At 40.9% G+C, this 27500-nt stretch overlaps 2 protein-coding genes, 1 long non-coding RNA gene and 2 other non-coding genes across 7 annotated transcripts in view; 1 reads left to right on the top strand and 4 right to left on the bottom strand.

Moving 5' to 3' along the window:
* The window catches only part of LOC137990920 (allene oxide synthase-lipoxygenase protein-like), a 23939-nt gene extending 23691 nt beyond the window's left edge, over positions 1 to 248 (bottom strand). The window contains exon 1 of the mRNA XM_068836041.1: positions 71 to 248. The gene's annotated coding sequence lies outside the window, so the exon portion shown is untranslated. The remainder of the gene's footprint in view (positions 1 to 70) is intronic.
* A 462-nt stretch (positions 249 to 710) lies between these two features.
* Trnat-ggu (transfer RNA threonine (anticodon GGU)) lies at positions 711 to 783 on the bottom strand. Its single transcript has one exon. It is a non-coding gene; the product is annotated as a tRNA-Thr (tRNA).
* A 356-nt stretch (positions 784 to 1139) lies between these two features.
* Positions 1140 to 1212, bottom strand: Trnat-cgu (transfer RNA threonine (anticodon CGU)). The gene has a single exon. It is a non-coding gene; the product is annotated as a tRNA-Thr (tRNA).
* Positions 1213 to 2690: 1478 nt separating this feature from the next.
* On the bottom strand, positions 2691 to 24288 carry LOC137990896 (allene oxide synthase-lipoxygenase protein-like). 3 transcript variants are annotated; one of them, XM_068836005.1, is made up of 15 exons: positions 24205 to 24286; positions 23672 to 24010; positions 20237 to 20350; positions 18570 to 18649; positions 17664 to 18094; positions 16622 to 16810; positions 15552 to 16042; positions 13774 to 14046; positions 12089 to 12372; positions 11559 to 11759; positions 10065 to 10328; positions 9149 to 9350; positions 8563 to 8774; positions 7572 to 7919; positions 2691 to 6133 (listed from the first exon to the last, which is right to left on the bottom strand). In XM_068836005.1, the coding sequence occupies exons 3-15, from the start codon at positions 20325 to 20327 to the stop codon at positions 5954 to 5956; spliced, it is 3246 nt and encodes a 1081-aa protein (XP_068692106.1). In that variant the 5' UTR covers positions 20328 to 20350; positions 23672 to 24010; positions 24205 to 24286; the 3' UTR covers positions 2691 to 5953. The 3 variants fall into 3 exon arrangements, with proteins under 3 accessions (XP_068692106.1, XP_068692113.1, XP_068692122.1); XM_068836021.1 differs by lacking the exon at positions 2691 to 6133 and adding an exon at positions 6211 to 6327 and having other exon boundaries at positions 24205 to 24288; XM_068836012.1 differs by lacking the exons at positions 23672 to 24010; positions 24205 to 24286 and adding an exon at positions 22430 to 22504.
* The window catches only part of LOC137990917 (uncharacterized), a 5565-nt gene continuing 683 nt past the window's right edge, over positions 22619 to 27500 (top strand). Inside the window, exon 1 of the long non-coding RNA XR_011121577.1 lies at positions 22619 to 23121. This is a non-coding gene — a long non-coding RNA (uncharacterized lncRNA). The remainder of the gene's footprint in view (positions 23122 to 27500) is intronic.

Genomic DNA, 27500 nt, shown 5'->3' with positions numbered 1-27500 from the left:
AAATAACCATTGTGGAATATCTACAAAGATCTTTCAGAAGAGCATGATAAAAAGCGACAATCACGCTTACCTTTTCACTCGAGATCCAGATTTACTACTCTACTGCGCTGTGCTCCGTATTTCAGACACGCTGCTACATTTTTTTTAATGCAGTCACTGCAGTTCGATTGCTTAGTAACGAGGAACAAGAGACTGTTGTCAACCTTCAGGCAATATTAATGCCTTCTTTGAGGACAGCATACAATATCAGGAAAACATTTATTCAAATCATTTGTAATCAATCAAGCTTAACCAAGTTCAGAATTTACGTCACAAGGTACATAAACGTAACATGTAGTTTTTCACCCACTGAATGACGCAGCAACAACATGTAGCTATGAATCTGGCTTTGTTATGATACTGAGAGCGTTCTCAACGTGGGATGACGATCGAAGTATTCTCAAGTTTTCGAAACACATCGATGACGGTTTACGTTGTTAAAACGGCTTTACAGTAAGCCGTTAAAACAACTCAAACCGTCATCAATTTTGCTCTTTAATCATTTCCTAAAGTATTTCAACCTTATGCTTGACTTTAACCACGTGACAGAAAATATCAGAGTAGAACCTTGTTAATCTTGGACAACAGGAGAGGGCGTATCAAGTTAAGCTATGATCCTCACAGTTATGAACGCAATTTTTGCAATTGAGTAAAGAATTCTGAAAAATTGAGGACTTCAACGGGGTTTGAACCCGTGACCTCGCAATACCGGTGCGACGCTCTAACCAACTGAGCTATGAAGCCACTGACGTTGGGAGCTGGTCATTGTGGGTTCCAATGTTCTCGTGAGGAATGAATCGACGATGAAATGATAAATGAAATGGATCATATATGAACTGCGGATATGAAATCAAGTGAAGCTATGATCCTCACTCACAGTTATAAACGCAATTTTTGCAATAGCGCATTTCCGAGTTCATGTCTGCCTCCTCTTCAAAGCGAGTCTAAGTGCGAAGGTTTTGTTATGAAAATTAGTTTTCATTCATATGTAAAGTAGAACTAATTACCACCACAAAAACTTCGCACTTAGACTCGCTTTGAGGAGGAGGCAGACATGAACTCGGAAATGGCCTATTGCGTAAACAAGCCTGAAAAATTCAGGACTTCAACGGGGTTTGAACCCGTGACCTCGCGATACGGGTGCGACGCTCTAACCAACTGAACTATGAAGCCACTGACGTTGGGAGCTGCTCATTTGTAGGTTCAGTTGGTTAGTGCGCGGCTTTCGGAGCAAGTGGTGTTGAATCGCGACGCTCGGGGGATGCCTCCTATTCAGTTCATCACTGAAATAGGGTGATCTTCAATTTTCATTTCGATAGACCATACTCGTATTCTCAGTATTGGACTGGAACTAGCTTGCAATGGAGGCTAATGCGGGGAAATCTTTTCAAATGCAAATACTTTTTGATATATTCCCACCGCATTAGCCTCCATTGCAAGCTAGTTCCAGTCCAATACTGGGAATACGAATATGGTCTATTGTCCGAGATGTTTCAAACAAAAGAATATCCATTTTGTACGAGCACCAGTAAGGCGGCCATGACGAGATGCACAAGACAAAAATAGCCAAATTTTGATAGCGAGGACCTCGATATTCTGGGAAGTACAGAAAAGAATTTCAATTGAACTTGAACTTCGTAATTAAGCCACATTCATAATTTTCCAAACCAGCTATGTCTTATTGCCAAAAGGTGATGCCTTTTTTCTCAAATAGATAGCGATGTAAAATATCCACATCAAAATTGAACTAACTAGAGCGCGCGGGCGTTCAAAACAGCAGATGTCGTCATTAAACTCTTACCAAGTCTTTACAAAAACTGAACTGTCAACGAAAATGATAGATATTCCGGCCATGACTCGGGTACACTCGGGAAAAAATCCTAGTGCTTTTTATAGGAGCCGAACCTGTGACTTTCCGATGCGATTTCTAGTTCGGATGCTCTACCACTGAGCTATAAGCAGGAGACTCGTTTATCATGATGGGAACTTTGCCACGAACCAAATAGACCATTTCCGCATTCATGTCTGCCTCCTCTTCAAAGCGAGTCTAAGTGTAAGTGCGAAGTTCTTGTGATGGTAATTAGTTCTTATTTTCATAAGGAAAACTTCTCACTAAGACTCGCTTTGAAGAGGAGGCAGACATGAACTCGGAAATGGCTTATTGGGTGTGGCTAAGAGTGACTTAGATAAGAGTTTTGTTATGGGATGGGTGGGCTCCCCCAGCACAGTCACAAATGAGTCTATTTTTAGAATATCCGTTCCCGCGAAAATAAGTCGTCATGTCCCTGAAAAAAAATCATCGCAGAAGCAGTCACGTGACATGGCTTCTCCTGATTGGTTAAACTGGCAGCCCTTTGTTTTCGCGCGTAAAGTGTATCTAAGAATAAGTCCATTTGTGACTGTGTTGCAAGACCACACTCGGGGGTTACTTGTAAAAAGAAATTATCAGTTCAGAAGTTCTTCAAATGAGCTACAGGAGACTCCTCTTAGAAGCACGTACAGTTTCAGAGTACGCGTGTGTCATATCAGAAAAATTCGTCCTTTCATTCAATCATCTGACTAAGTATTGTTGCACTGTCAATTTGTAAAACAATTAGTTTTCCCATTAATTTGTGCATAAATTAAGTTATGATGCATTTGCGAGATTTGAAGAGCAATGAGAAAATCCAGTAATATTTATTTTATTATATTTTGGACAAAACCCTCTCATTAACAGGAAATCCGCGAAAACAAACTTTATAAATATAGGATAACTTACAATAAAAAGACCGTGATAAAAACTAAAGCGACTACAAAAAAATCATCCCTCAGCCAATTTTCCTTGTTATTTCACACGTAAAACATAAATCATAATTCAATGCAAACTTGTGCTTCGCTTTAGGAGATTAAATAGACATAAAGAATTCCCTTTGCATGGATCCTTTACTGTGATATCATGGTTCTTGAATGAACACTTATATAGGTGGTTTTCACGTTACGTTATCGCCACTATGTTAGTGGACGAAAACAAAAGATTTCTCATTAGCTTCCTTTGTTCGTCCACCAGCAATTGCACATTGCAGCATTATTATTATGTGTCTCTAGAGATTGGTTGCAAACCATCTAAGTATTGGTAATCACTGAACCTGGATACGCGAACGAAATGGACGCATCGGCATTTACGTCTTGATATATTCAGGCGGCATTTCTGCAGAACTCGCTCGTTAACGTTTAGTTTAAAATGAAAACCCACAAATCCAAGAGCCGAGTGCCATTACCGTCACTCTACCAACGCAGCTGTCTCTGCCAATATGGTGTCCGAGAACTTACGACGGCAACGAGAACGTCATCTCAAAATATAAATTCGCGTTATTGTAATTGTAATGTGGTAGTTCCTCAAGAATGTCACTGGTCGGAACGGCGCTTAATTTAGGGGAGAAATGAAAATTTATCCCGAAGTGCTGACGTCCTTCATAAAACCTCAAATTTGGCTATTTCGTATTAGCGACCTTGAGCAAGGACAACTTGTGTAAAAATATTATTTCCCGTCATTGTAATAATTTCGCGATTATTCCAAGTCGTGCCGCAGGGAAATGTGTGTCATCATTGCTGGAATGAAACTGGTGTGAACGCTGTGGATTTTTGTAGAGAAAATCGAAGATTCGTCGTCAGCTGCTCGCGTCCCCTTCATAACTTCTAATTTAATCATTTCACTTCGTTGTCGGGTCGAGGACGGCAAAGAAATGCACCAAAATGCAAAATGCACGTGCAGGGCGTGCAGAGCCTTTGTTTTTGTTCATTAAGCCTATTGTTTCATGGCGTTCTCGTAAACGTCGTCGTCGTCCTTGCTTAAGGCTGGTTTTCACTAGCGACGGAGTCGGAGTCGGTAGTCGGAGTCGTAAAAGCGCTTACGACCTAGTGAAAATCAAAGATCGGAGTCATAAGCTCGACGGAATAAGAGTCAAAAAAATCAGAACGTTCCCATTTTCGTCCAACTCCGCTTTTGACTCCGTCGCTTATGATCCAGTGAAAACTAGATTGTCGGAGTCGGAAGCAGAAGCGAAAGAACCAACCAATCACAATGCTTGGAATCGAGTATTGTGATTGGTTTATTCTTCCGCTTCTGCTTCCGATTACGACAATGCAGTTTTCACAGGATCATAAGCGACGGAGTCATAAGTGGAATCGGCAAAGAAAAGTGTTCTGCTTCCGACTCCGACAGATTCATTTTCACTAGATCGTATCGCTCTGCGCTTCTGATTACGACTCCGACTCCGACTCCGTCGCTAGTGAAAACCAGCCTTTAAGTTCCCTAATAGGGACCTTAAGATTTACGACGGCGACGTCGACGAAAACCTCACCTCAAAATAAAACTTTGCTCTAGCATAAGTCTTTCGCGATTATTCCATCTCCTTCACGTCGTACAATGTGGGCGAAGTATCATAAAAGTGAATTGGTACGAGCGGTTTCAGACTGAAAATAGAGAAAGAAAGATTCTCTGTTCCATGCTCACTTTGTCGTCAAAACCTAAAATTTGGTGATTACACGTCGTCGTTATGCAGAGGACCGCAAAAACATGAGCTAAAATCCGTGCTGCACGTGCAGCACGATTATTTATTCTCTTTTAACCAATGATATCATTGTTTTGTGGCGTTGTCGTCGACGTCGTCGTCTTAAGGCCTGGCCAAACGCTCGCAACATTTCAACGCAACATCTTGCAACATTGTTGCATGATGTTGCAACATGTGTTGAATAGGCTGGCCAGACGCAAGCAACATTTTCAACACATGTCGATGTTTATGTGCCCCATGCCCCTGGCGCGCAACAAGTGGACCTAACGCGCATGCCCCAGTGCAACAATGTTGCGTGAACGTGGCCAAACGACAACAACATCATGCAACATCAAAAATGTTGCACGAAAAATGTGACCGTTTTTAAATATGATCCAACATATCGCAACATATCGCAACAGGTGGCCAAACGTACGCAACATGTTGTGCCCAAAAATGTTGCAAGATGTTGCGTTGAAATGTTGCGAGCGTTTGGCCAGGCCTTTAGATCTTAAGCTCCCTTTGTTTTGCAGACGACGGCGAAGAAATGGACAAAAGTGAAAAGTGCACGCACAGGGCGTGCAAAGCTATTGTCTTTGCCCACCAAATACGCAAAAATGTGACGTTCTCGTTGCCGTCGCCGGTGTCATTGCTTAATTAAGTTCCCTGTTAAAGCAAGGACAACGGCAAAGTCACACCAAAATATAACTTGGCGCTATCGTAGGTATTTCGCGATTCTTTCATCCTGTTCACATCCTGTACAATATGGGCGACTTTTCGTATAATAACTGGAAGGGTACGGACGGTTTCAAATTAAAGTAAATACAGGAAAATGAATGCCGGGTTCATTATTTTATGTTCACGTTGTCGCCAAACCTAAAATCTGGAGACTTTACCTTGTTGGTTTGTGGAGTACGGCAAAGAAATGCACTGAAATGCGTGCCCCACGTGCAGCACGATAAATGTTCCTCCTTTAACCAATAATATTCTTTCCTTCTGGCGTTGTCGTTGCTTAAACTCTTCCACCACTGCTACAGCTGCCGCTGTCCCAGCCACTATCAGTATCACTGACACCAGTGCTAGCGTGGACAATGTTCAGTCGCTACCGCTTCGATCGTCACTACGACTACCATTAGCGTATAAGCAAAAGCTCGATATTCGTTGCAACTCTTGCTGCTTCTGCCACTAAAACCTCTTTACTACCAAAGCCTTTTCCTAAAGTCTATTATCATTCCCGAAACGGTTACAATGCAGCATAATTGTACCCTCCATGCAGTTCACCTTAAGTTGCAATTAATCGAAACAAACCTACTCCGGTGCTCTTGCAAACTATTGCGTGTTATATAGTTTCTTCAGTTTTTTTGTATCCACCTTGGGCGAAGTTCCTATATCGCAATGCTATTAGGTGTTCTCTCTGGCAGTAGGTAAGTGTATGGAATCTTCAAGCGTTTATTGCGTTCTTTAATCGTCTCGGTTATCTCGTTCAACTTCCTTTGGAAACGAAGAATGGCTTCTTGCGCAGCCAGATCCGTGAAGGCGCCGTCTGAGTAATCACCAAGAAAACGCTGCGGGTATAATAAAAATTCATTGTAATTAAATATGAAACAGTTTTGTAAAAAGGAAATAATGAAACTTTAATCGGCTTACTGGGCAATTGTATCGTTCAGCGTTGTAAGGTGTGCCTCTGTAGGCCGTCGACATTCTCAGCAATTCAGTGCTTGAGCGCAACCGAAAGTGCAGAGTTGCTGACTCTCCGGATCTTGGGTAAAAAAAGAAAAATTCCTAGGTTGGCCTCATCCTTTTACAGTAATATATCTTCGATAACTTCATCTCTGCATAATTTTAACTCCCTGTGAACTTGAAGCGATTTCTTTATTAGCCAATCAACGAGAACTTAACTCTCGTTTGTCAAAATCCAATCTAGGAGTCAAACATATTCTAGAACACACTATTTGTTTTGAGCGGGTTATTACATTGTATTGTTGTTAAGCGTAATCGGTCTTAATATGTTTTCTAGTTCTATAGTTTGATTGGAAAGCAAAAATAAGAAGCACACAATCGTGAAACAACAACATATACGGTATACCTCAATACCAAAAAAAAACCGGCCCCACTCTTATTCACGAGAGTGAAATACACTTAAAATCACAAATAAATACACGGCTAATCGACCACTCAACATGCATAGGAGTTTTTCAGAGCCAATGAAACGTAATCATTCATCAGCAACTTTAAGAATCCCAACTGGCCTCTGGCAAACCAGCTATCTATTTATAAGTACAACCGAGAAGTTGAAAGAGGGGCTACCACCGATCAAATTCAATGAATGGTCAGCACGGGTCTTGAAACCGGGATGTTCGGATCTCGGCAAGGCAATCCCCATAATCAATATACCACACCGCCAGGAACCCATGACCCGGAGCCTACAGCTCCTATACTGGGCTTATGTAACGGCAATTTTACAGACCGATCTATTTTTAGACTATCTTTTCCGGAAAAAACAAAGGCAGTTCCGGTTCGGTGACCCTATGACGTCAGCTTAATTTCTTGTAATTGGTCATCGGGCTCCTGTGGGAGTCTCATTCGCGGGAAATTCAATCTAAAAATAAATCGGTCTGTGAAAACGCCGTTACACGAACACAGTAGAGTTGTAGGCTCCGGGTCATGGGTTCCTGACACCGCCTCCTCTAGTGATTCACGAGAGGCACATCTTAGGTCTGCGAGCAGTGTTTTCTAAACCTACCACCACGCTACACTGCGCAGGGTAACGAGCTGTTATGATTCCTTTTGAAATGTCTCTCTGAAGCGAAGGTCTGAGGTACACTAGTCTGTTGTTTTGTGGTTTGTTTATTCGTTTGCTGTCAAGTGTGGGCCGGGAGTAAGAAAACTTTGCTAAACGGCACTTGGAAGAGAAGTTTGACTAAAAATGGTGTTAACAAAAGCCAAAATAGAAGATTACTCCCTGGTTCTTGACGTTTAACAATACACGTATGTCTAACTTACCTCATCTGGAAAAATACGCGTCAAGTCATATACCGTTGCAATAGTAACACCAGCTTGGTGCTTGTTTGGCAAACTCTTCATGACGTCTTTCATTGTCACAGAATTTTTCTTCGTGGGAGGCGGCTGTCGCATAAGGGCGGGAGAATTTGGCGGGAAACCAAATGAATCCATTTGAGAGAAATTGACAGCTGCGTGCTGACTTGAGCAGGTGAAGATGACGATTGTGAGCAGGTGGATGAGTTGGTCAGCGGTTTTCACAGATGCAGGGAAGCCGTGATCACTTTCGCCTTCCCTGACTGGATAACCATTCTCATGGAGATCGAGAATCCATGCTTGAAGCTCGGTGTCCTTGGAATTGCAAAACATCAATGTTAAATGTTTTAAGGACGGTGTCTACTAATTCAAAGGTATTTTTGCCCCCAGTTTATGATTATGCAGGAAATGTAGATCTTAACAAGTGTTATTGAAATCCAAAAAGAAAATTGGGGGTAACCACGCATTTTTAAAAAATAACTGATGAATAATATTTGTAAAAAGACTTAAAATACAAAGCAATGTATGGCGTTCTTTCTCAAACTGAAGCTTAATTATCTCTCAAAAATGCATGGTTACCCTCAATTTTATTTTTGGATATTAAGAGTACTTACTAAGATCTACTTTCTGCGGATAGTTTAAAACCGCGCAAAAATATCACTGTATTAGTAAGCATCACTGATATGAAAACCAGAGTATCTCGAGATAAGCAGAACGTATGAGCAATAACAATAGTATGCACCGTCGTCAACGTTTTATCAGTAATGTCAGCGGCAAGTTTTTTCCAGAAAACGAGCAAAGAAAAGAAAAGTGATGATAATTTTATAATTTAAAGGTCCGCTATTAACCACCGTTTGGGCGTAACGTACTTTATATAAATTGCAAAGAGGACTTGACCTATTGATTTTACTGGTGCGCAAAACGATCTAGACAAAAGTGAATTTGCAGTTATACTCACCCTCTCAATATCTTTCTCCGAATGATAATAAATCGACACAATATCTCGAACGTAATCCTTTATGGCCATCCACATTCGTAAAGCGTCATCACGGTAATAGAAGCCTGGCAGTTTGGTAGCGTCCAGGACCCCTCTTTCTTTCAGTACTCTTGGTAGATCATATGACAACCAACTCATGTTCTTGTAGTACTTCTTCATGAGGGTAATGTGTCCTAAGCAGTAAAATAATTGGAGTAATTTCATACAGACAGTTTTAACCTGAGGCCCTCTAAACCGATCAATTTAGCTTAAATAGGATCGCAAATGTTGGTGTAGGAGAAGTGGGGATCAAAAACTTTGTTCGTATGACACGAAAAAAGATTTAAACAGAAGCACCACATGTAGGAGGAACACAAACTTTCTCATAAACGTGATTTGGAGAGATTCACCAGTGGCAGATTTAAGGGTGAAGTTTGGGTCCTACTTAAATCTGGTTCTGTATTCCGAGTCTCCATATCCATGGTCTGCGCTAAAAATTATTTGGGTCCCTCAGCAGCAAACAGAACTTTAATTTCAGGGAAAGATATTTTATACTTTATTTACGTACCTCCTCCTCCCAGACTAAGTGTGTTGTCCGCCACACCACCAGCAGGAATCAATCTTTCTCTTCCAAGAGTGTTAATGGCCAGAATGCCTCGCACGTGAGGTTTAAGTAATTTCCACAAGGGATGGATTGAGGGCAGATGACGCCAACAAGCTACGGATATGGGTTCCATAAACAGGTGGCAACGAAGAAGATGTGTGATCATCTGAAATCATGAATTTAAAATCGTTTGTTACGAGACGAGCGTTGAGTGTAAGAAAAATGGCAGACAAGGTAAAATATTATGGTCATCATAAAGAAGTAAGGGATACAGAGAGAAGACCTTAGCTGGAAGGATAAATGGGAAAACAATGTCTGCTGAGAGATAAGCTTTTGAGAGATGGTCAAAGTTACGAAGTCTAATAGGATAAACAGTTCATGCTGATGATGGTATCCCTGCATGATAAGTAAGCTTGATGCCTATTAATACTCAAGATCCGATTTAGAATAAACGAAATGTGATACATTAGAACTGCGGAATGAACACTCTGCTGGCAGAGGTGTCCTTGATTCTCCCTCTAATGAGAAGGAAATTAGGAAGCCTCTGCACGGAACTCCTCGATGTTCTATCACGCATGCGCGACGTGGAGTCATGCAACGTCACCTCCACTCTTCGGTCATTGGGCAACCGTTAAAATTCAAACTGGTTATAGCGGGTTTTAACTGGCTAAGAGTTCAATTATTCGTTAAAGTTCTGGACAACATCAAGGAGATATGTGCAGAAGTTTCCTTTCATTCTTGCTGGGAATCAAGCTCTGCCAAACAGGACACGTAATGAACAAGTGCATCTACTTAAGTTTTTTAGCTAACTGCAATGATTATCCTAGCTTTAATGTCTTATACTCTAGACCGGACGAAATTAATGTCATACGAAACTCACCTGGTGCCACTGAGTGTCAGCATTTCTCAGCCACATCTTTGCATAGATCCAATCCATTTCAGAGTCATTCGGGGTCCATATTGGATTAGTCTCACTCGGCTCCTGGTATAACTGTATCGCTATTGGCACAATGTCACCATTGCGCCTTACGTAGAATAATCCCAAGGCAGGGCAAGTGTAACGCCTCTTTAAATTTTCATCGGTTTGTCCATAATGCGGAATTCCCTCAAGAATCTCAAAATCAACCATGTAAACACGACCATCCTGTAGATTGAAAGAAAAGAAAAGGCACATCTGGTAAAACGATTGCGTAAGAGGGGCTACGGCCCACAAAGGAGGAATAAGAGAATATTCGCTGACGTCATTGATTTCTTTTTGTCCCGTTAACATACGAGTTTGCCCACAGAAAATGTCATGACATTTACAGATTGAATTCAAATTGTAAAAAACCAAGAGAAAATGAGTGGACAGAGAAGGAGGCTCCCGGTCCAGCCCTTGGGATATGTCATGTCCACAAAAGTTATTTTTAGACGAGCGGAAGTCTTCCGAGACGTCCACATGCAGGCCAACCTCGGTCCGATGTTTGAAAGAAAATATATATTCATAAGCCTTCCACGTGTGCCATCATTTTCTCTTTTCACTAAGAACCTGAGAGCGAAGCAAGACTGCATGCGGACGTCTCGGAAGACAGACTTCCTCTAGAACAAAGACTTCCGCTCGTCTAAAAATAACTTTCGTGGACATAACATATCCCGGTCAACGCCTTGAGCCTCCCTCTCTTTCCCCTCATTTTCTCTTGAAAAAACTTAGTGAACTCTCAAATTTTAAACCTTTTGGCTCGGATAAAGGGCGAGTTATGAGCCATTAAAAAACTGATAAATTCTTGGATGTCAAAGTCGATATTGATCCCATCTATTTTTTTGAAAAATGTCGAATTTTCGAAGCATTACTGCCCAGAGATAATCTGATATAACGGGTTCAAATTTTCACAGATAGCTCATTATGCAATGCACTTTCAATATTCAGTACTTTATTCAGCCTCGGCTGACTGATTGGAAAACGATAGCCATGTGCTAATGATACAAAACTGAAAACAAATATTCGCCTATAAACTATCCGCCGATTTCTGGTGAGAGAAGAAGACTGGAGAACCACAGAAAACACAAGGAGCAGAGTGCATAATCAGACATCAACCAGGATATGAATTCCAAGCACAATGATGGGAATAGAGTGCCATTGAGATTCTCGGGAAGGAGAGAAATTGGCCGGGATTTTGATGAACGTCCTAAATTAAACAGAAGTCGGCTTCCTTTTCTCGTCCTCCACTACATAACGTCAAATCAGAAAGACCAGTTTCAATTTTCTGTGACCGAGCTCGCGTGGTGCTTGTACGTACGGCTAGGAAAAAAAACCATCCGGTCTATCGTATCTCTGTTAGCTGTGACCCAACAACACTACAAAATCCATAGACTATTTAATTAAAGTACCTCTTACCTTAAGCGCTTTGTTAAGAGTGTCGCCTTCATCCAGCAAATTATCGACCAGCTCTTGCGTGACAGGAAATTTGACAGGAATCTCCGTGCAACGCCTGATTGTATCAGGGTTACAGCCATTCAAATAATGTGATCCATAGAAACTGTCATCTTGCCAGGCTTCGGCAGCAGGTGGGACAGAGCCGACGAAAGACACAAACGCCTGTAAGTGTTAAAAAAGAACTTGATTACCTTATCGGAATGCCTAAAAGACGAAATTATATGCTTCAATTTTAGTTTATCTTATGATATCGAGCAATCACTCCCCAAGGAACTCAGTCAATCGAACAGACCTTTCTCATTGTCAACTGAATTGCCAGAATTTTTCGTTCCTGATAGATGGCATAATGCCACTCAATAGGTGGAGGAGTTCTCTGTGAAGGAGATCATTGCAGCTATGAGCAGTTGCGAAAGAAGCCTGAAAAAATCCAGGCTTAAGCGGTTTTACATATTCTTTCTATCATAGATGGGATAGTGCCACCTCCTTACTACCTTGCGGTAATCTTGAAAGTCTTCCCAGGATTCAAACAAATTCAACAGTTTTACAAGACCAAGGTTAACCAGCGCTTTGTGTTTGGCGCTGTAGAGGTCATCAATAGCTTCTTCAGTAAAACGGACATCTTTCGGAAGGTTTTTGGCGTTTTCTGCCTTGATAAATCCCGGAAGTCCGATGAAGTTGGGATCATCCCCCCATTTGTAAATCTGTTGCCTGTTTTGGATTTCTAACTGCCGTTGCTTTCTTACTGCCTCAGGTTGTTCATCGGTGATCAATTTCGCTGCAAGATAAAAAAAACGAAACTGGAATTTTACAAAGGGATTCGACATAACCAAGTAAAAATGGAAAGCCCTGTTGTGGAACAGCCGCCACAGTTTTAATACAATGCTCTTAGAGCACTGCTGGTCGCCTCCTTTAGGTCGTCATTACGTCATCATTACATCATCATCATCATCATCATCGTCATCATTTATTTCAAAGCAACAATGACAACAACAAAAGATCATAGGACTGCCGGCCTACAGATAAAATATCTAATCAACGCAGGCCAGGCAGCAAGTTACTTAAGCTAGCATATACAAAAATGTACTATTACAATTTAATATTACAATATATATAAATTAATATAATATAAATTATATGCAAGATGAAGAGGAAACATAACAAGAATACAAAAATGAAGGGATGAGCAGGAAGATTGAGGAGAACCTTCATCATCGCCTGGCCTGCTCAGAAAATGACAACCTCCATGACAGTTACATTCACATGTGCTAATAAATGAAGTCGTGCTTTAAAAGAAGTTATATTATCTTTTTTTTATTATGTAATAGTGTCAAATACTGTTATCATGTCAGCTACTTGTAATGAAATTATTAGTAGGAGCGACTAACAGCGTTTTTTGGGACGTTTTGCAGTACACAATGGTATCAATAAGGGCTGCACGTTAGGATTTTTAGACCATAGTAGTTATTTACGTAAATTCGGCGGTAACGAATTGAAAGCCTGAAAAAGTGATATCTGAATCCGTCAACTCTGCGATACCGAGTCAGTGCTCTGCCATTTGAACTACCCGCAAGCACATTTTGTGAGTTCGTAATAAACCTGTAGATATTTCACATCCTCTACGGGTTTATTACCAACTCAGTCACAAAATGACCACCTTCCGGTTAGCTTGAGAGTTGCACCGGTCATCATCATCATCATCATCATCATCATCATCATACACGACATCTTATCACGATAAAAGTGGTCTTCCTAGGAATCGTGTCTAACTAACAACAATTTACGACATTTAATTAATATTCTATAATAAAAATATAAAAGACATCTATGTTATTTTTCTTATACAAACCTAGTCTTGCTTAGTAAACGGGAAAATTAAAATATACATTATAATATAAAATACGGATTTATCATATTAATTTGTTTCTTATTTAAACATAACTATTTAAAAGTTCTAGAAATAACAATCTTTCCCTTTGAGTGAGGTCTTCAAGTCTCTTAGGGTGGGCTGAGTTCTTAAAACCGGAGAAATTCTATTCCACAGAACACGTCCTCTAAACTGTAAGTTTCCTTGTTTCTGCGGAGGCTCTTTAAACATACACTGTCATGCAACTCACGGTGACTGAAGTCGAGAGGTAAAATCACACAACGATTAATCTAGGTTAGAAATGTCTCCCACCTTTTCCTTCAAAGAACACTGATTCCCGCTGGACCCAGGCATAGCATGGAAACTCGTAGACGGGCACACGACTGTTGCTGCTACGTATAAGCACCTTGTCCACAAACCAGTCACTAGATCGATGGAACAGCCCTCCCTGGTCATTCTCCAGTTTAATCATGATTGGTTCTCCCACATCCTCCGCCTGGATAACGTAAGTGTCTTCTTGGCCTTTGATAAAATCGTTGTGAAACCACTTGTCCAACAGTTTTGGCTTGGTTCGTCCCTTGGTTCCTGGAAGTGAATGCAGGATGTGTTAACCAGTGTAAGTGAATGCACAAATGAATGAATGCAGGAGGCAGTCTGGCCCAGTCGTTAGGGCGCTTGCCTTGAGATCCGGAGACCCCGGGTTCAAGACCCACTCTGACAACCCGTTGTCAGGTAGTTCCTGGTTCAACTTCTCAGCTGCACTTGTAAATAGCCAACTGGTTTGCCTACAGCCAGTCGGGATTCTTAACAGTTATTGTTGTTCTGTTCCGTCCTTTCGTTAACTGTGTTTCACTGGCCCTGAAAAGCCCCAGTGGGGAGCGGTCAATTAACTAGGATTGTATTGTCTAATGAATGAGGATTAGCAATTACAGATCCGAAGAGTGGCTATGCACTTCTCTCGTAATGGCGGGAAAATAAAGTAATATTGTGTTTTAATGTTCCTACGTTTTCCTAGCCTCTCCAGAATGTGCATAATTTAAAGAATTTCAACATGCATGCGCAGCAAAATGGCTGGTGAGGCTGACGTCATCTTGGTGTTAACTCTAACGTGGCGTGGGAATGGTATTGTTAACTTGTGCTTGCCTTTACCCTTGCATTGTCCCGGTTCAAAGGCAAACGCCTGCGCAAGCTCGAGTGAAGGAGAATGAGAATTTTGCCAATTCTTGAATTGTAGCTTCACCTTGCGTTTCCAATGGCGTTCCAACTCGTGTGTTTTCTTGCGTTAGCATTTCCGGCAGGCGCATGCTCTGAAGCGTGCGCTACTACGGCTCACTCTAAAATCTTTCGCCGGCGTTAAAATATTAGAATTTGTGCCTTCCATAGCTTTCACTCACTCCCGTAAGGCCCAAAGTAAAAGACTGCTGCCAGTCAGTGAATGCATTTCACTCAACCGAGTCAACGACTTTCACTCTTCGGGGTCAAAGATCAACGGAGACAGGTATAAGGTTCTTTAACGTCCCAGAGAATTATGCCACCAAGTGTTGTAAGACAGCACTGGCTACTGAGCTAATTGGTCGGTAAATTGGTCATCATTTAAGATGTCGTTACACGTTGAAACTTTTAGCAGAAATTTATGTGCAACGGCGTTGCGAAACATGTTTCACAAGGGGTTACATCGTGTAACACGGCCAGTTTCGTAAAACGTTTTTGAACTTCCGCTGTGAGACGAGTTTCACAAAAAGTAGAACCGCTTTCTTTTTCGGAAATAATCGCAAGGATCTCGGTGGGATAAAAACAAGAGTTTCACTGTCTTACACCACTTGGTGACATTGGTCTTGCTAGATCTTCTGACGCTACGCTGCGTAAGCCGATCAGAACCGGTCAAGACCGTGGAACTAGTATCGACCGCTTGTTTTGGGGGAATCTACATGTACTACAGTAACAACATTTCAAGGCCATTTTGTTTCCGAACAAGTTTCGACATTTTATATTACACGGTGCAACGCCTTCTGAAACTTGTTTTTCAGCGCCTTGGAACATATGTTTCAGCTAAACGTTTCAGCGTGTAACAGCGGCCTTATGATACGCACCTGTTATTGTCAAAGTCACTTTAGCATCGGTGCCAGCTCCTTTTCGGTTCCCTGTTTTTACTTGAATGCTGTACTCTGCTCCATCCAAGGTTTGTTCCATCGAAATCTTTCGTCGGGGCTTTTTAGAACTCATTTTATTGGAAGCGGGATAAACTTTGGATCGCAGGTACGAAATAGAGCTGTAGTCGTAGATGGTCTGAGCGGGTAGGATGTCAACAGAAGAAGGATGGTGATCCAATGAGAAGCGAGTACGTTCTCCAACTTCTATTGGTAAAAGCGAGGTAACTGTGACGTCAGCAAGGTCCTCCCAAGGATGATTTTCTCGATCCCAAGCCCTCGCGGCATGGAGAATAAGATGGGAGTCATTGGGTGTTACTTCATGGAGTTGTATTTGCAGCTTATATCGTATAGCTTCTTTCGATAAGCGATTTGTAAACTCAGGAATGAGGTAGCTTTCCGGTTTTGTCTCTTCTTCCCATCTATCACTTACCCTGGAGGATAAGACATATTTTCACTCTGCGGCATTCATACTGCAAATTTCAGGTGCACCTCAAGTTGTAGCTCACGAAACAGACGTATTTTGGTTGTCGCTTCACTCAGCCTGAAAAATGACCCCTGAATATATAATGTCGTTTTTCGGGCGGAGAGAAGCGAAGAAGGAAACCACATCTGTGACTCAAGCTACCTGAACGCACATCTCATACAGGTGTTTAAGGAGAAGTCTCCTGTAAACGTTTCAAAAGGACGTGTAACAAAATGGAATGTCGAAACAAACTTAACATTTTTCATGAACCCTAGGTACAACAGTTTTCTTTTTGGTGACCTCTTGATGACAAGATTCTTCCCTTCTTTTTGAGAAAAAAAAAACGAAAACCTGTGAAATAGGATATAGCGTTGATTTCCATGCTCAGAAACGGGAGGCATGCATGTCATGCCCTGCCATGGAATAATAGTAGCTGTGTAACAACTGTACTGTCAAAACGGAAACCGATTCTTTTTCCAAAGAAAGTGATGAAAAGTCTGAGATCGTGCTGCTGTTTTGATGTGGATTGCTGAAAAATGCCTCTTACCATGGTTTTCTTTGGTCATATTCTGTCATTAACCCAGTCTCTTCTCTGCAATCCCCGGGTATGAGGCGGAACTTGGCGTAACGGGGAATGCCGTCGTTTGCTTTGTAATGAAATGCCATCCATGAATAATAGTGCTGGTCTGTAAACGAGTCTGGAGCACGGCGGAACACGGCTATTGCGAGGTAAAAGCTGAAAAAATGATGATCAACTTAGAATATAGACCGGAAGTTTCCCTTCTAGAATTCAGTAAATCGCGACAGTCACCTGCTAGCAGCAATTTAAATAATTTCCCGCAAAGGAGTACCAAATCAAGAACGCAAGTGATTAATGTTCTTTTCCCAATTAATTGTTTTAATTTATTTGAAAGCACCACTTAACTGCTGCCACAGAAGAAAAAAACTGCCAAAGAAAAATCGAAGTCAGCGCTTGAGCAAGCGACGTGTTAGAGCCACGGACGACTCCGGAAGTGATCTGTTTTCCTTTTTAACTCATCTTGACACCACAAAATTTATATTGCTAGACTTCCTTTCACTATTTAGACGATTAGTTCAGCATCTAAGAGAGACCGCTGTTCTGGCATGTTCACTTCTGGTCTCCGTCCGTGGCTCAAAAGGGACCTTTAGATTCTAGGACGAGGACGAGAACGAGTACGAGTTTTGCTTTTTACAAAAAATACTAAGAAGATTTATAACCCGTACGATTAATCTTACTCTTTGTTAGCAGTATAGGTTGCTCAGTTATTCTTATTGCTGTTACCTGGGCCTTTTTGCTGATCAAAAAATGCCAAAACTGCTACCGTGTAGTTGACTTGTTTTGACACGACGGCATTTTTGCAAAACCTCGTACAAAAATGATGACGGGAACACGTTTTTCCCGCCCTAAATGACGCTGGTTTGCGCGCTCTCACTGTTGTTCTATGAGAAAATTTGGTACTCGTAGTCATTCTCGTCCTAGAATCTAAAGCTCTCTAAAATCGTAGCGACCGCTGTTCTGGCATGTTTACTTCCGGTCTCCCTCCGTGCCGCAAAAGTAAGTAACTTACTGCCATGGATTCTCAAGACAAAACTCTTTGAACGGTTTCTGGCCTCCAGCGAGCGCTGTAATCATTTTGTCAAAGCTAACAATGTTCCAAAATGCCGCTTCTTCACCCGTGTGCATCATAAGATCGAGCGGAGACTCAAAATCACTGTCAGCAAACTTTAACGATACTGCTCTCACGTCAAGCTGCGCATCATCGACTCGAACCAGATTGGAATGGCGCAGACGAAGTGGGTAGATGCGTCCTGCTTTGAAAAAGTCGTGCTCTGGGAGATTACAGTTGTCAAGGACTGTTACTGTACCAATAGCTCCAACACCTTTGGCGTGGGTTCCACGCTGACGAGTCAAGAGCGCCTTCAAGGCAAAGGTGGCTTGGTATTTTGCTACGTAACGAGCCATCTGTGACGCGCTAAAATGGCTAGGTTTGGGTGGAGGCTCAAAACGAAAGAGGAACACACGAATTAACATTCGTTAACAACAACAACAACAACCACGTCAAAAAAACACGTCGGTTGAAAACAATCCCGACGACGTCATTGACAGTGACATCAACGACATAAGCAGCAACAACAACTCATATATAAACACGTTTCTTCCCACGCACCGCATACGGGTATTGCAGCGGTCTGGGTTCGAATCCCGTTCAGTCATGAATGTTTCAGGCTTTCCTTTCGTCATGCTACACAACGTTCATAGCTGTGATGAACAAACTTTTAACAAGCGAAGTAAAAAACGTGACCATTGGGAGTACTTTTTTTCTTAAGTGCGCATGCTCAGACCTCAAACCTCGCACTGTCAGTTGTCCTAGGGTGTAGGCAACAACGCAACATGAAACAACAACAACAACATTGTTAACAGCTGACAACATCAACAGTAACGATAACAAAGTTCTTTGCTACTTCAGACAAACCTCATCAGCCTCTTTCATCTTCCTTTGAAATTCCTCTTCGCCCATTCTCTCTTTAAAAATCTTAAATCCAAGATTTTCCCCTGCGAATACAAGTAAGAAAAAAAAAATTCTAACTTCCTGATTTAACAAATATGTTGATTCATTTGCACGACTTGTAGCAGTAGCGAGGAAGATATACTACATAATTAACTATTCGAAAGCTATTTGAAGAGCTATGTTTTCCAATGTAATCCATTAGCCCTAGTTATGGAAACAAGACCATCTTGATCAATTTCCGTTAAAAGCGTTACTCTCCAACGGTTATTAAGGACGGTGCCTACTATTGTTATTGCGCATACGTTCTGCACATCTTGAGATACTTGGATTTCCTATCGGTGATGCTTACTAATACAGGGATATTTTTGCGCGGTTTAAAACTATCCGGAGAAAGTAGATCTTAGTAAGTACTCTTGGTATCCAAAAAGAAAATTGGGGGTAACCATGCATTTTTGAGAGAGAACGCCATACATTGCTTTGTATTTTAAAGCTTTTTACAAATATTATTCATGAATTATCTTTGAAAAATGCGTGGTTACCCCTAATTTTCTTTTTGGATTTTAATAACACTTGTTAAGATCTACATTTCCTGCATGATCACACACCGAGGCAAAAATATTGTTAATTAGTAGGCACCGTCCTTAACACAGTACGAATGTTTTAATGCCGGTAAAATCCGTTCTCAGGTTGAATCCGATTTCATCTAAGTTAAATTCGTAATCCATATTTTACCTAAGTTGAATATGCACTCAACCTATTGAAGCCACCAAAATAGGATTGAAAACATCTCTCCCTTCCCTCACCAAGCTCTGTCTTACGCATCTCAACACATCTTCTTAATGTCCCGCATCAGTTTCTGTTTTCATACACTTATTAGGGAGCTTAAGCAACGACAACGGCGACGGCAACGAGAACGTCACAAATTTGCATATTTAGTGGGTAAAAACAATAGCTTTGCACGCCCTGCACGTGCGTTTTTGACTTTTGTCCATTTCTTTGCCGTCGTCAGCAAAACTACAACGTGAAATAGCCAAGTTTTTGGTTTTATGAAGAACGTCAGCACTTGAGGATAAATTTTGATTTTCTCTCCTAACATGGAGTGCCGTTCCGACTGGTGTCATCTTTGAGGAATTACACACCCTTGTCATATTAAAAACGTTGAAATAGTCACGAAGCAATTAAAATAACGCAAATTTATATTTTGAGATGAAGTTTTCGTTGCCGTCGCCGTTGTCGTTGCTTAAGCTCCCTAATTATTAATTCAGTCTCAACATTACAATATAGCAAGGGAACAAAGAACTGCACTATGAACTTACCGGTCAGACCGGTATTCGAACTCGCACCCTCCAAATATGTAGTTCTGTCTTTACCACTACACCACTACTACTCAACCCAACACGTTTCTTTTCATTAGTTACTTTTTTATAATAAGTGAATTGATATCCATGTACAATGCCATGTATAATAACCAAAACTAATCCTAACCTGATCCTAATTTTTCTCTAGGCTTAATTTAGGCTCCGCAAAACTATAAGGTTTCTTCAGTTCGTCTGAATGGGAAAAACTTAGGTGAAATGTGCAACCTGAGAACGGATTTTGCCGGCAACACGTTTTCCTCTCAAACTACTTACATTCTACGAGTTGTTCTCTGCTTCCCACAATCGACTTCTTTTGAAAATCTCCAACTTTTCTCGCTTTCTGTTTTGAACCTGTTATTCCCATGGCTGTTGTTTAAAGCGCATTACCTGATTACGAAAGGCACATGTAAATAATAAATAACCGTGAAAAAATACTAATTCAAAGGGAGAATAGTTTCATTGAGTGGCCGACCTGTTGGAGAGATTTACATTTCATAAACGAGCAGGAATCGAATATTTTATCACGTAAGCTAGTGGGCGCGGCCGGAATTTACTTCATTCTAGTTTGCATGACCCCTATGGCAATGAAACACATTTCCAGACAATACTGAGGCAACACCCGGGTTTCCTGTTTTTACAATTGTGCTGGCGTGAAGCTGGCCCGTGTTGGAATGGTTTTAAAACCGAAAAAACATGATACAGGAGTTTTTCAACGGACGGACTGAAATATGATACTTTTTTAATGGAAGATATTTAGTGCTGTTTGCTCCTACAACACTTACATAGGGCCAACTAACAGTGACAAGAAACTGAGCGGCAAACCGTTGTGTTGATATTCAACGGTTGGTTATTTTAAACGCTTAACTAAGACTGAAAAACTAAGACAACAAACAAAATGAACAATCTTTAATTACAACAATATGAGCTACAGTTCTGACCCGGAAGTAGCCTCAGCTTATCCAGACGAGTCAGTAAAAGCAGTGTAAAAGTATTTACACAATGGACAACAATTTTTAATTGAGTTAAAAGTGGGTTGAGTTTAAGGGGAAACTCGTCACAGAGGGGAGTTTTTTCGCTACTATACAGCGATCCAAAATTACCAAATGATACTTTGCTTTTTCCTCTTCGACTCTGGTTTCGACAGTGAACAGCCGTCATACCCGACGTAGTCAATCGAACGTTCACTAATCGAACCCAATCGAACCCAATCGTTCGATTGGGTTCGATTGGGTTCGGTAATCGATTATTGTATTGGCACGTGCTCTCTCCTCATTTAATTTTGCCAATCGAACGCAATCGAACTTTCGGTAATCGAACAGTTCAACAATCGAACATAATCGAAATCGAACACCCCAACAAACACGAACCAGTTTCATCTGGTCTGAAACAAAGCGTTGGGGTCAAATAAGTTATTTATTGGCTTCTTTTTCAAACACGAGTACAACAGGCAAGATGTCGGACAAGGCAGAGGTGAAACTAACCCTACCACGAGTGCTCTTTCGCCGTCCGTGTCGGGGATAAATTTGTTGTCAAGCAGAAAAGAGGAGATAGGGGTCCTGCTCTGAGGGTAACTGACGATGACCGCGGCCAGCTTTGATTCATTGAAATGTGTTAATATCTCTCACACTTGCTCCTCTAGTTAAAACTCAGTTAAAAGAGTGAATACTTTCCAATTCTACTAAGAGTTAATGCTTATCAATTTTGTATACCATATTGTTTTTCTACCAAACAAAATCGAACCAATCGCATCGATTGAGTTCGATTGGCTCACAAAAAAGTTCCAGTTCGATATTATGTTCGATTGCCGAACCAATCGAACTCCAATGGAACGATTGGGTTCGGTTGGGTTCGATTGGTTTTTGGTTTGGTTTCATTCGATTGACTAATGAGGCTTTATATGATGTTTTCGGGCCAGAGGAAAATGAATTACACTGTTGTTGTTTAACACTTGACCCTAAGAAGAGTTTCATTGGAAACGAGTCAACATAAAAGTTGTTCTCAAGAACATGTTTATTTTTTTAAAGAATCAGTGACAAAATGAACAATCTTTAATCACAACAACCGTTGATATGAGCTACAGGTCTGACCCGCAAATAGCTTCAGCTAATCTAGGCGTGTCAGTAAATGAATTTACACAAAGGATAATTATTTTTCGTTGAGCTAAAAGTGGGTTCAGTTTTAGAGAAAACTCGTCACTGAGGTGAGTTTTTTTACGCCACTATCTTCTTCAGGTACCAGGACACTAGGTGGGTTCATACTAGCGAAGAGCATGAACGCCTACTTACCGTGATAAGCGTCCACATTAGAATTCAAATTATGCTTGAAGCAATTGGGGTTGTCAATCAAGATACGAGGTAAAATTTCACACGCATGCATATGACGTGATCAGGATTTTAACTACTCTATGCACAAAACAACCACAAGGTACACCATGCAACCTCAAAAACTTCAAGTCGAATTGCTTACCTTTTGTTTCTCATGATTTTTTACTGCAACGGCAGAGAGCTTTGCTATTTCAGCAATTTTACCACTTTCTCATCACAGAGGAAGTAAGCGGAAGTAAGGGGAAGTAAGGCTTACGCAAACGGGATATTTCATCACAGCTTGATTGATGCTTCAATTTCCTGATCTTGTTTTGATAAAGCGTAAGCAAACTTGAAAGTGTACTTCGGCGGCTTTGAAGATCACGCGTTTCCAAGGCTACAAAGTTGCCTACTTACGCTGAAATTAGACCTGTTCACATCTGAAGTACGCCTCAAGTATGCTTGAGGTATACTTACTAAGCTTAGTATGAACCCACCTAATATACAAGAGACGTAAGACTGAAAAATGGTTTGATAAAGATGTTAACTTTTCTGTTAGAGTGTTAACGCATGGAAAACTGAGGAAGCACGAACACCCTTTCTACGTGTGCTGTGATGTTACGTAATCATGTAGTATGTATGCTTCCTTCACGCGCTAGCTGATGTGAAGGAGACGACATCATACTTTTATTTGTTTATCTTTAGGGGATTAGGTTCCATTCTTTCCAGTGAATTGATTGTCTCAATCTTCCGCACCTTGCTCGGTGGCACTGAGTGTAGTTCGCGTGACGTGCTTGTATTGCACCAAAAGCACTTTCCGCGTCGTTTCTTTATGTGTCGCTTGTGATTTATAAGGTAAAATGCGATTGCTTGTCATTGTATTTAGCTGCCCCAGACGTGCTTATAGACGATTCCGTGTCGACCTTTACTTAAGCCGATCGTTCAATTCACGGCTCTTTTGATCAAAAATCGCAACAGCACTTACAATTCAACTTATTTCATGTGGTCTGCTTGATATACGTAAGAAAAAGCTACCCCACACGGTAGTCTCTCTAATCCAACCTTTAGAGGAGACATAACAAACGTAACTTTGCAACTTTTAAGCAGTTTTAACCGCTGAATAGCCTTCCACTTATTTGCATAAAAATAACAGCTATTGTATCCTGATTCGTTCTTCAAAGAACGCCGCCCAGTACGAATGAAAGTTGGTATGGTATTCAGCAGTTACAGCCCCTGGCATTGCTAATTTGCCCAAAATAAATAGCGATTTTCCCTTACAATTTTTATTAGAGCAAAAGCCACAAGAAACACCAAAACAAGTGGTATCCATAACGTCCTTTGTTTCGATCGCCGCGAGCCTACGGCCTCAAAATTCGTGGAGCTTAAAGAAAAGTGGTTTTCTTACCTCTGTTTGACTCGAATTTCCTTCAAAGCTCCCGTTTTACGCAACGTCAATGATTTAGAACTGCTGACTTGTACACCGGATGGAAAATGATTGTCGGCTGAGCGTTTGCGTTACATCATTCATGAAATACTTCGAAGCAATATAGCACCTCTAAGTTTCTGAAGTCGTCCTTCTTTCCACTGAATATACCGATTGTGATTTGAAAGATGTTAAGTGGTCGACGTCATCGAGTATTCTGTAGTCCTTTCGGTATTCTCTTTCGCGATTTCGATGACGTGTGAATAAACTTCGAGGTGAAGTTCATTCGTGTCACGCGTGGATGTGGATGTTATTTATTGACTGCATGCAAGAAAAAAGCAAAAGTGTAAGATACCACGTAAATATTCTGTCCTGCTGAGCAATACGGTTGCAAGTAAACAGCTAGCTCAGCCAAAACATCCATCCATCACTATTAAAAATAACTCGGCAGTTTAAGAAATGATACCATCCGAAAATTTTTGGAGAGGATAAAATACTAAACGTGAAATACTTACCCATATTCCTTTTGAGAATGATAATAAGAGTAATTAAAGGGAGTGATTAATCCTCGGCTTTTATTAAAACACAAAGTTTACCCAAGAGCAAACGATTTCGGATTCGTGACCGGAGCGTTTTAACTCCCGGATTTCCTCGGGTCATTAATTAAAAACTGACATAAATCCGGTTTACAAAAGCTCCTATCTTGAATGTCGTGAATCCAAATCTTATCCCCAGAGTCCGCTTTTGTTTTGGACAGGGTTCCAAAAGAAAAGCAGACACTGGGGACGAGATTGCATGAATCCGTAATCCAAATCTGAAAACTTTGTATCGTAATACTTTCTTTTTTTCTAAAAAAATTTCACACGTGAATCGGCTTGAGACAGATAATATCTGACCATGTCTCAGATATTATATTTAATTCTTCAATTTGATCGTCAAAATTGATTAAAAAATATTTATGAAAGTCAAGTAGACTACTGCACGACCGATAAAACAACGCGAAAATGTTCAGTAGTCTACTTGACTTTAACAAGTACTTTTGATGCCGACCGGAAATTATTAACAATTTTCGTCACCGATACAGTCCAGTCTCGCATATTCATCTCAATCTGCTCAGGATTTTCACTGAACACGAAGTGCTTTAGCCAGCCGAGGGATTATGCATGATCGTGTAGAACAGATCAAAGTTAATTTGTATGAGGAATTGCTTGATAAGTGTTGCTTTGTATGTCAAACGGCAATTTCTGATGATTTCGTTGGTGAAAGTATGAATTCATCAAGGTGCCGATCTCTTTAGCGATGTTTCAAGGGGAAAGACAATGTGCTTTGAGTCTTTCAGCTTTTCTGCGGGAAAGGACGTTGTGCTCCTGTGTCAGAGTTTGGACAATGTGCGAGCCAACGAGGCATGCGACTCGTGCGCGCCATGACTGCCAGTAATGCTAGGCATGCGAGCCATTACTACGAGTCATGCGAGCTAAAATGGCGAGTCAACATGCGAATCACACAGTTATTGAAAGCTGACCGTTTTAAAATGGGTGCTTAGACTTAATAACAGTTTATCAGCGCTATTTGAAATGGGTGCGTAGACTAAGTGCGAAATTTGCATGACTCGCAGATTGTCCAGCCCCCCTGTGTCACGGTGGACAACAACTACCTATTGAATGAGATATAAAAAGAGACGCCATGTATTTGACAGCTCATTGAACAACAAACTATACCACATGCGGAGACACTGCCGTCATAAATGTATCTACCTGATCGAGGTTGTTGGCTCGGAAGCTGATGAATCAAATCAATCGCCCACTGAGGCAAACAAATCAAACGAAATTGTCCGAAATGCATATTGAAGCACTGATACAAATACAAGTTCCAATAATTGAGTATTAAGTTCCAGTGATAGACAGAAAAAATATTGCTCTAGTTTAAAGATATCAACACATTTCGTAGAGATAGCAGTGCCATCACAGGGATCCTTCACAATCTGTTTGTAATTTTATAATAAATGTATTGGATTCATCGTTGGCTTCATCGATAAATATGTGCATGGATCAATGCTAAACTAGATGCTTCTGTGAAGCATACACTGGCTTGCCTGTGGTACGTGCTACAGAAAATCAGAAGGCACTGAATTGTGTGGTATTGAAATACAGCATTCCAGTCTCTGAAGAATAACAAATAAAAGAGAAGCGAGAAACATTGGCTTCTGGGCTGACATGTTGATAATTTTCAAGTTCCCTCACAACTTCTTTTCACCACAAGTGTGCCCTATGAGCATCCGAAAACTTTGTAATACTAAACTTCACTGAAGTCAAACCCTGTTTCGCGGGGTTAGTGTTGGGATGGGAGACTAAAACAATAAACCCCTCATAAAAAACAGAAACATCTGACCGAAAATACTATTAACGCTAACAAATGCGAACTCAGCAAGGTACAGATTCTGTTAGCTTGCTTTATGCAAAACAAATATTGATGAAAAAGCAAATAAATATTGATACACACTTTTCAGAAAGAGCAAAAGGAAGTTTCCCGAACGGTCGATCGAGAATAAAATATTTACGACATGAAAACAACATTAATTTTGAACCGTGAATATAGAATATAAAAAGTTACGATCAGCGACAAACATTTTGGGAGATTTTTGCTACGTTCAAGTAAATTGCAAAATCGAAAGTGACATGGCCGGAATTCAGCGGGCGCCGTGATTAAGTTACCGCGGCATGTTTACTCGCCAAACAGTAAAGCATCTGTGTCAAATGATGGCAAGATACCGGGTTTTTGTAAGTTTCTTTTTCTGTGAAGTGTTATGAAGTTTGACAATGAAATGAGCGAAGTCAAAACAAAGATGACAATCGCCCAACTCTTGTTTATGCAAAGTCAAAATTTACTCTCCAAGACGCGTACGACGTTATTTATCACCAGGTAATTCCATCATTTTGGAAATAGCAGCTACTTTATTATTCATCTGCGTCACAAGTTTTCACTGATTTTGGGCCTCATTTTGTTGAAACTCAAGCACGCTTCCGACAGGCCTGTGAACCCTTCCTGCTTACAGAGCAATACTAAAAAACGTCTCCCATATCACATTTGAACCTTAAGCTCGAAAATTCAATACACAACATGATATTATAATTCACAAAGGCAGAAAATACCACAGAATCCTTTTCCAGCGAAAATTTTATTGAAACAAACAACATATTTGCTCTTAGAGGCGAAAACCTCTTCCTATTTCATTGCGTGCGTGAAGACAAGAAACTCAATTGTGTCAAATTACCATGTACTTCAGGTAAATACTGCTCACTTTGATTTCGTCTCGACGGGCGATAGATTGTTGTCGAAGTCCAGTACTCGTCGCTATTGAGATTCATGCCTAGTTTATCCAACTGACTTTCCATTATTGAGCTCCATAAGGGTATATTTTGTTTAAGGATCCACTAAAACGCCATTCGCGTTGCATGACTTTCGACTCCATTGCAGGCTAAGTTAATGATTCTACTGTGTCCACCAGAGAAATCTACGCAGTTCCACTACCCTCTTGATCCTAAGAAAATACGCGCAGAAGGCTCTATACACAAAGACACCACTTACCAGGGGAGTGACAGGCAAGAATTTTACAAACAAACTAAACGCAGACCTCGACTGGGTTTGCCCATAGGCAACCCAGTAATAAACTTGTATTACCTTACCTGCGGTGTACTGTCGTTCTTTCGCCTCAGAAGGGTATTTTGAGGGATTTTTGAAGATTTCGAGTTCGCTGTTTACTGTGCCTCTTACTAGTGAGAGGTTCGAGTTCACTGTTCATAAAAATGTCACA

This window comes from Montipora foliosa, chromosome 1, assembly GCF_036669935.1.
Source record: "Montipora foliosa isolate CH-2021 chromosome 1, ASM3666993v2, whole genome shotgun sequence".
Lineage (NCBI taxonomy): Eukaryota > Metazoa > Cnidaria > Anthozoa > Scleractinia > Acroporidae > Montipora > Montipora foliosa.
Note: the sequence above shows the minus strand (reverse complement) of the source record. Positions and strands in the feature narration are given on the sequence as shown.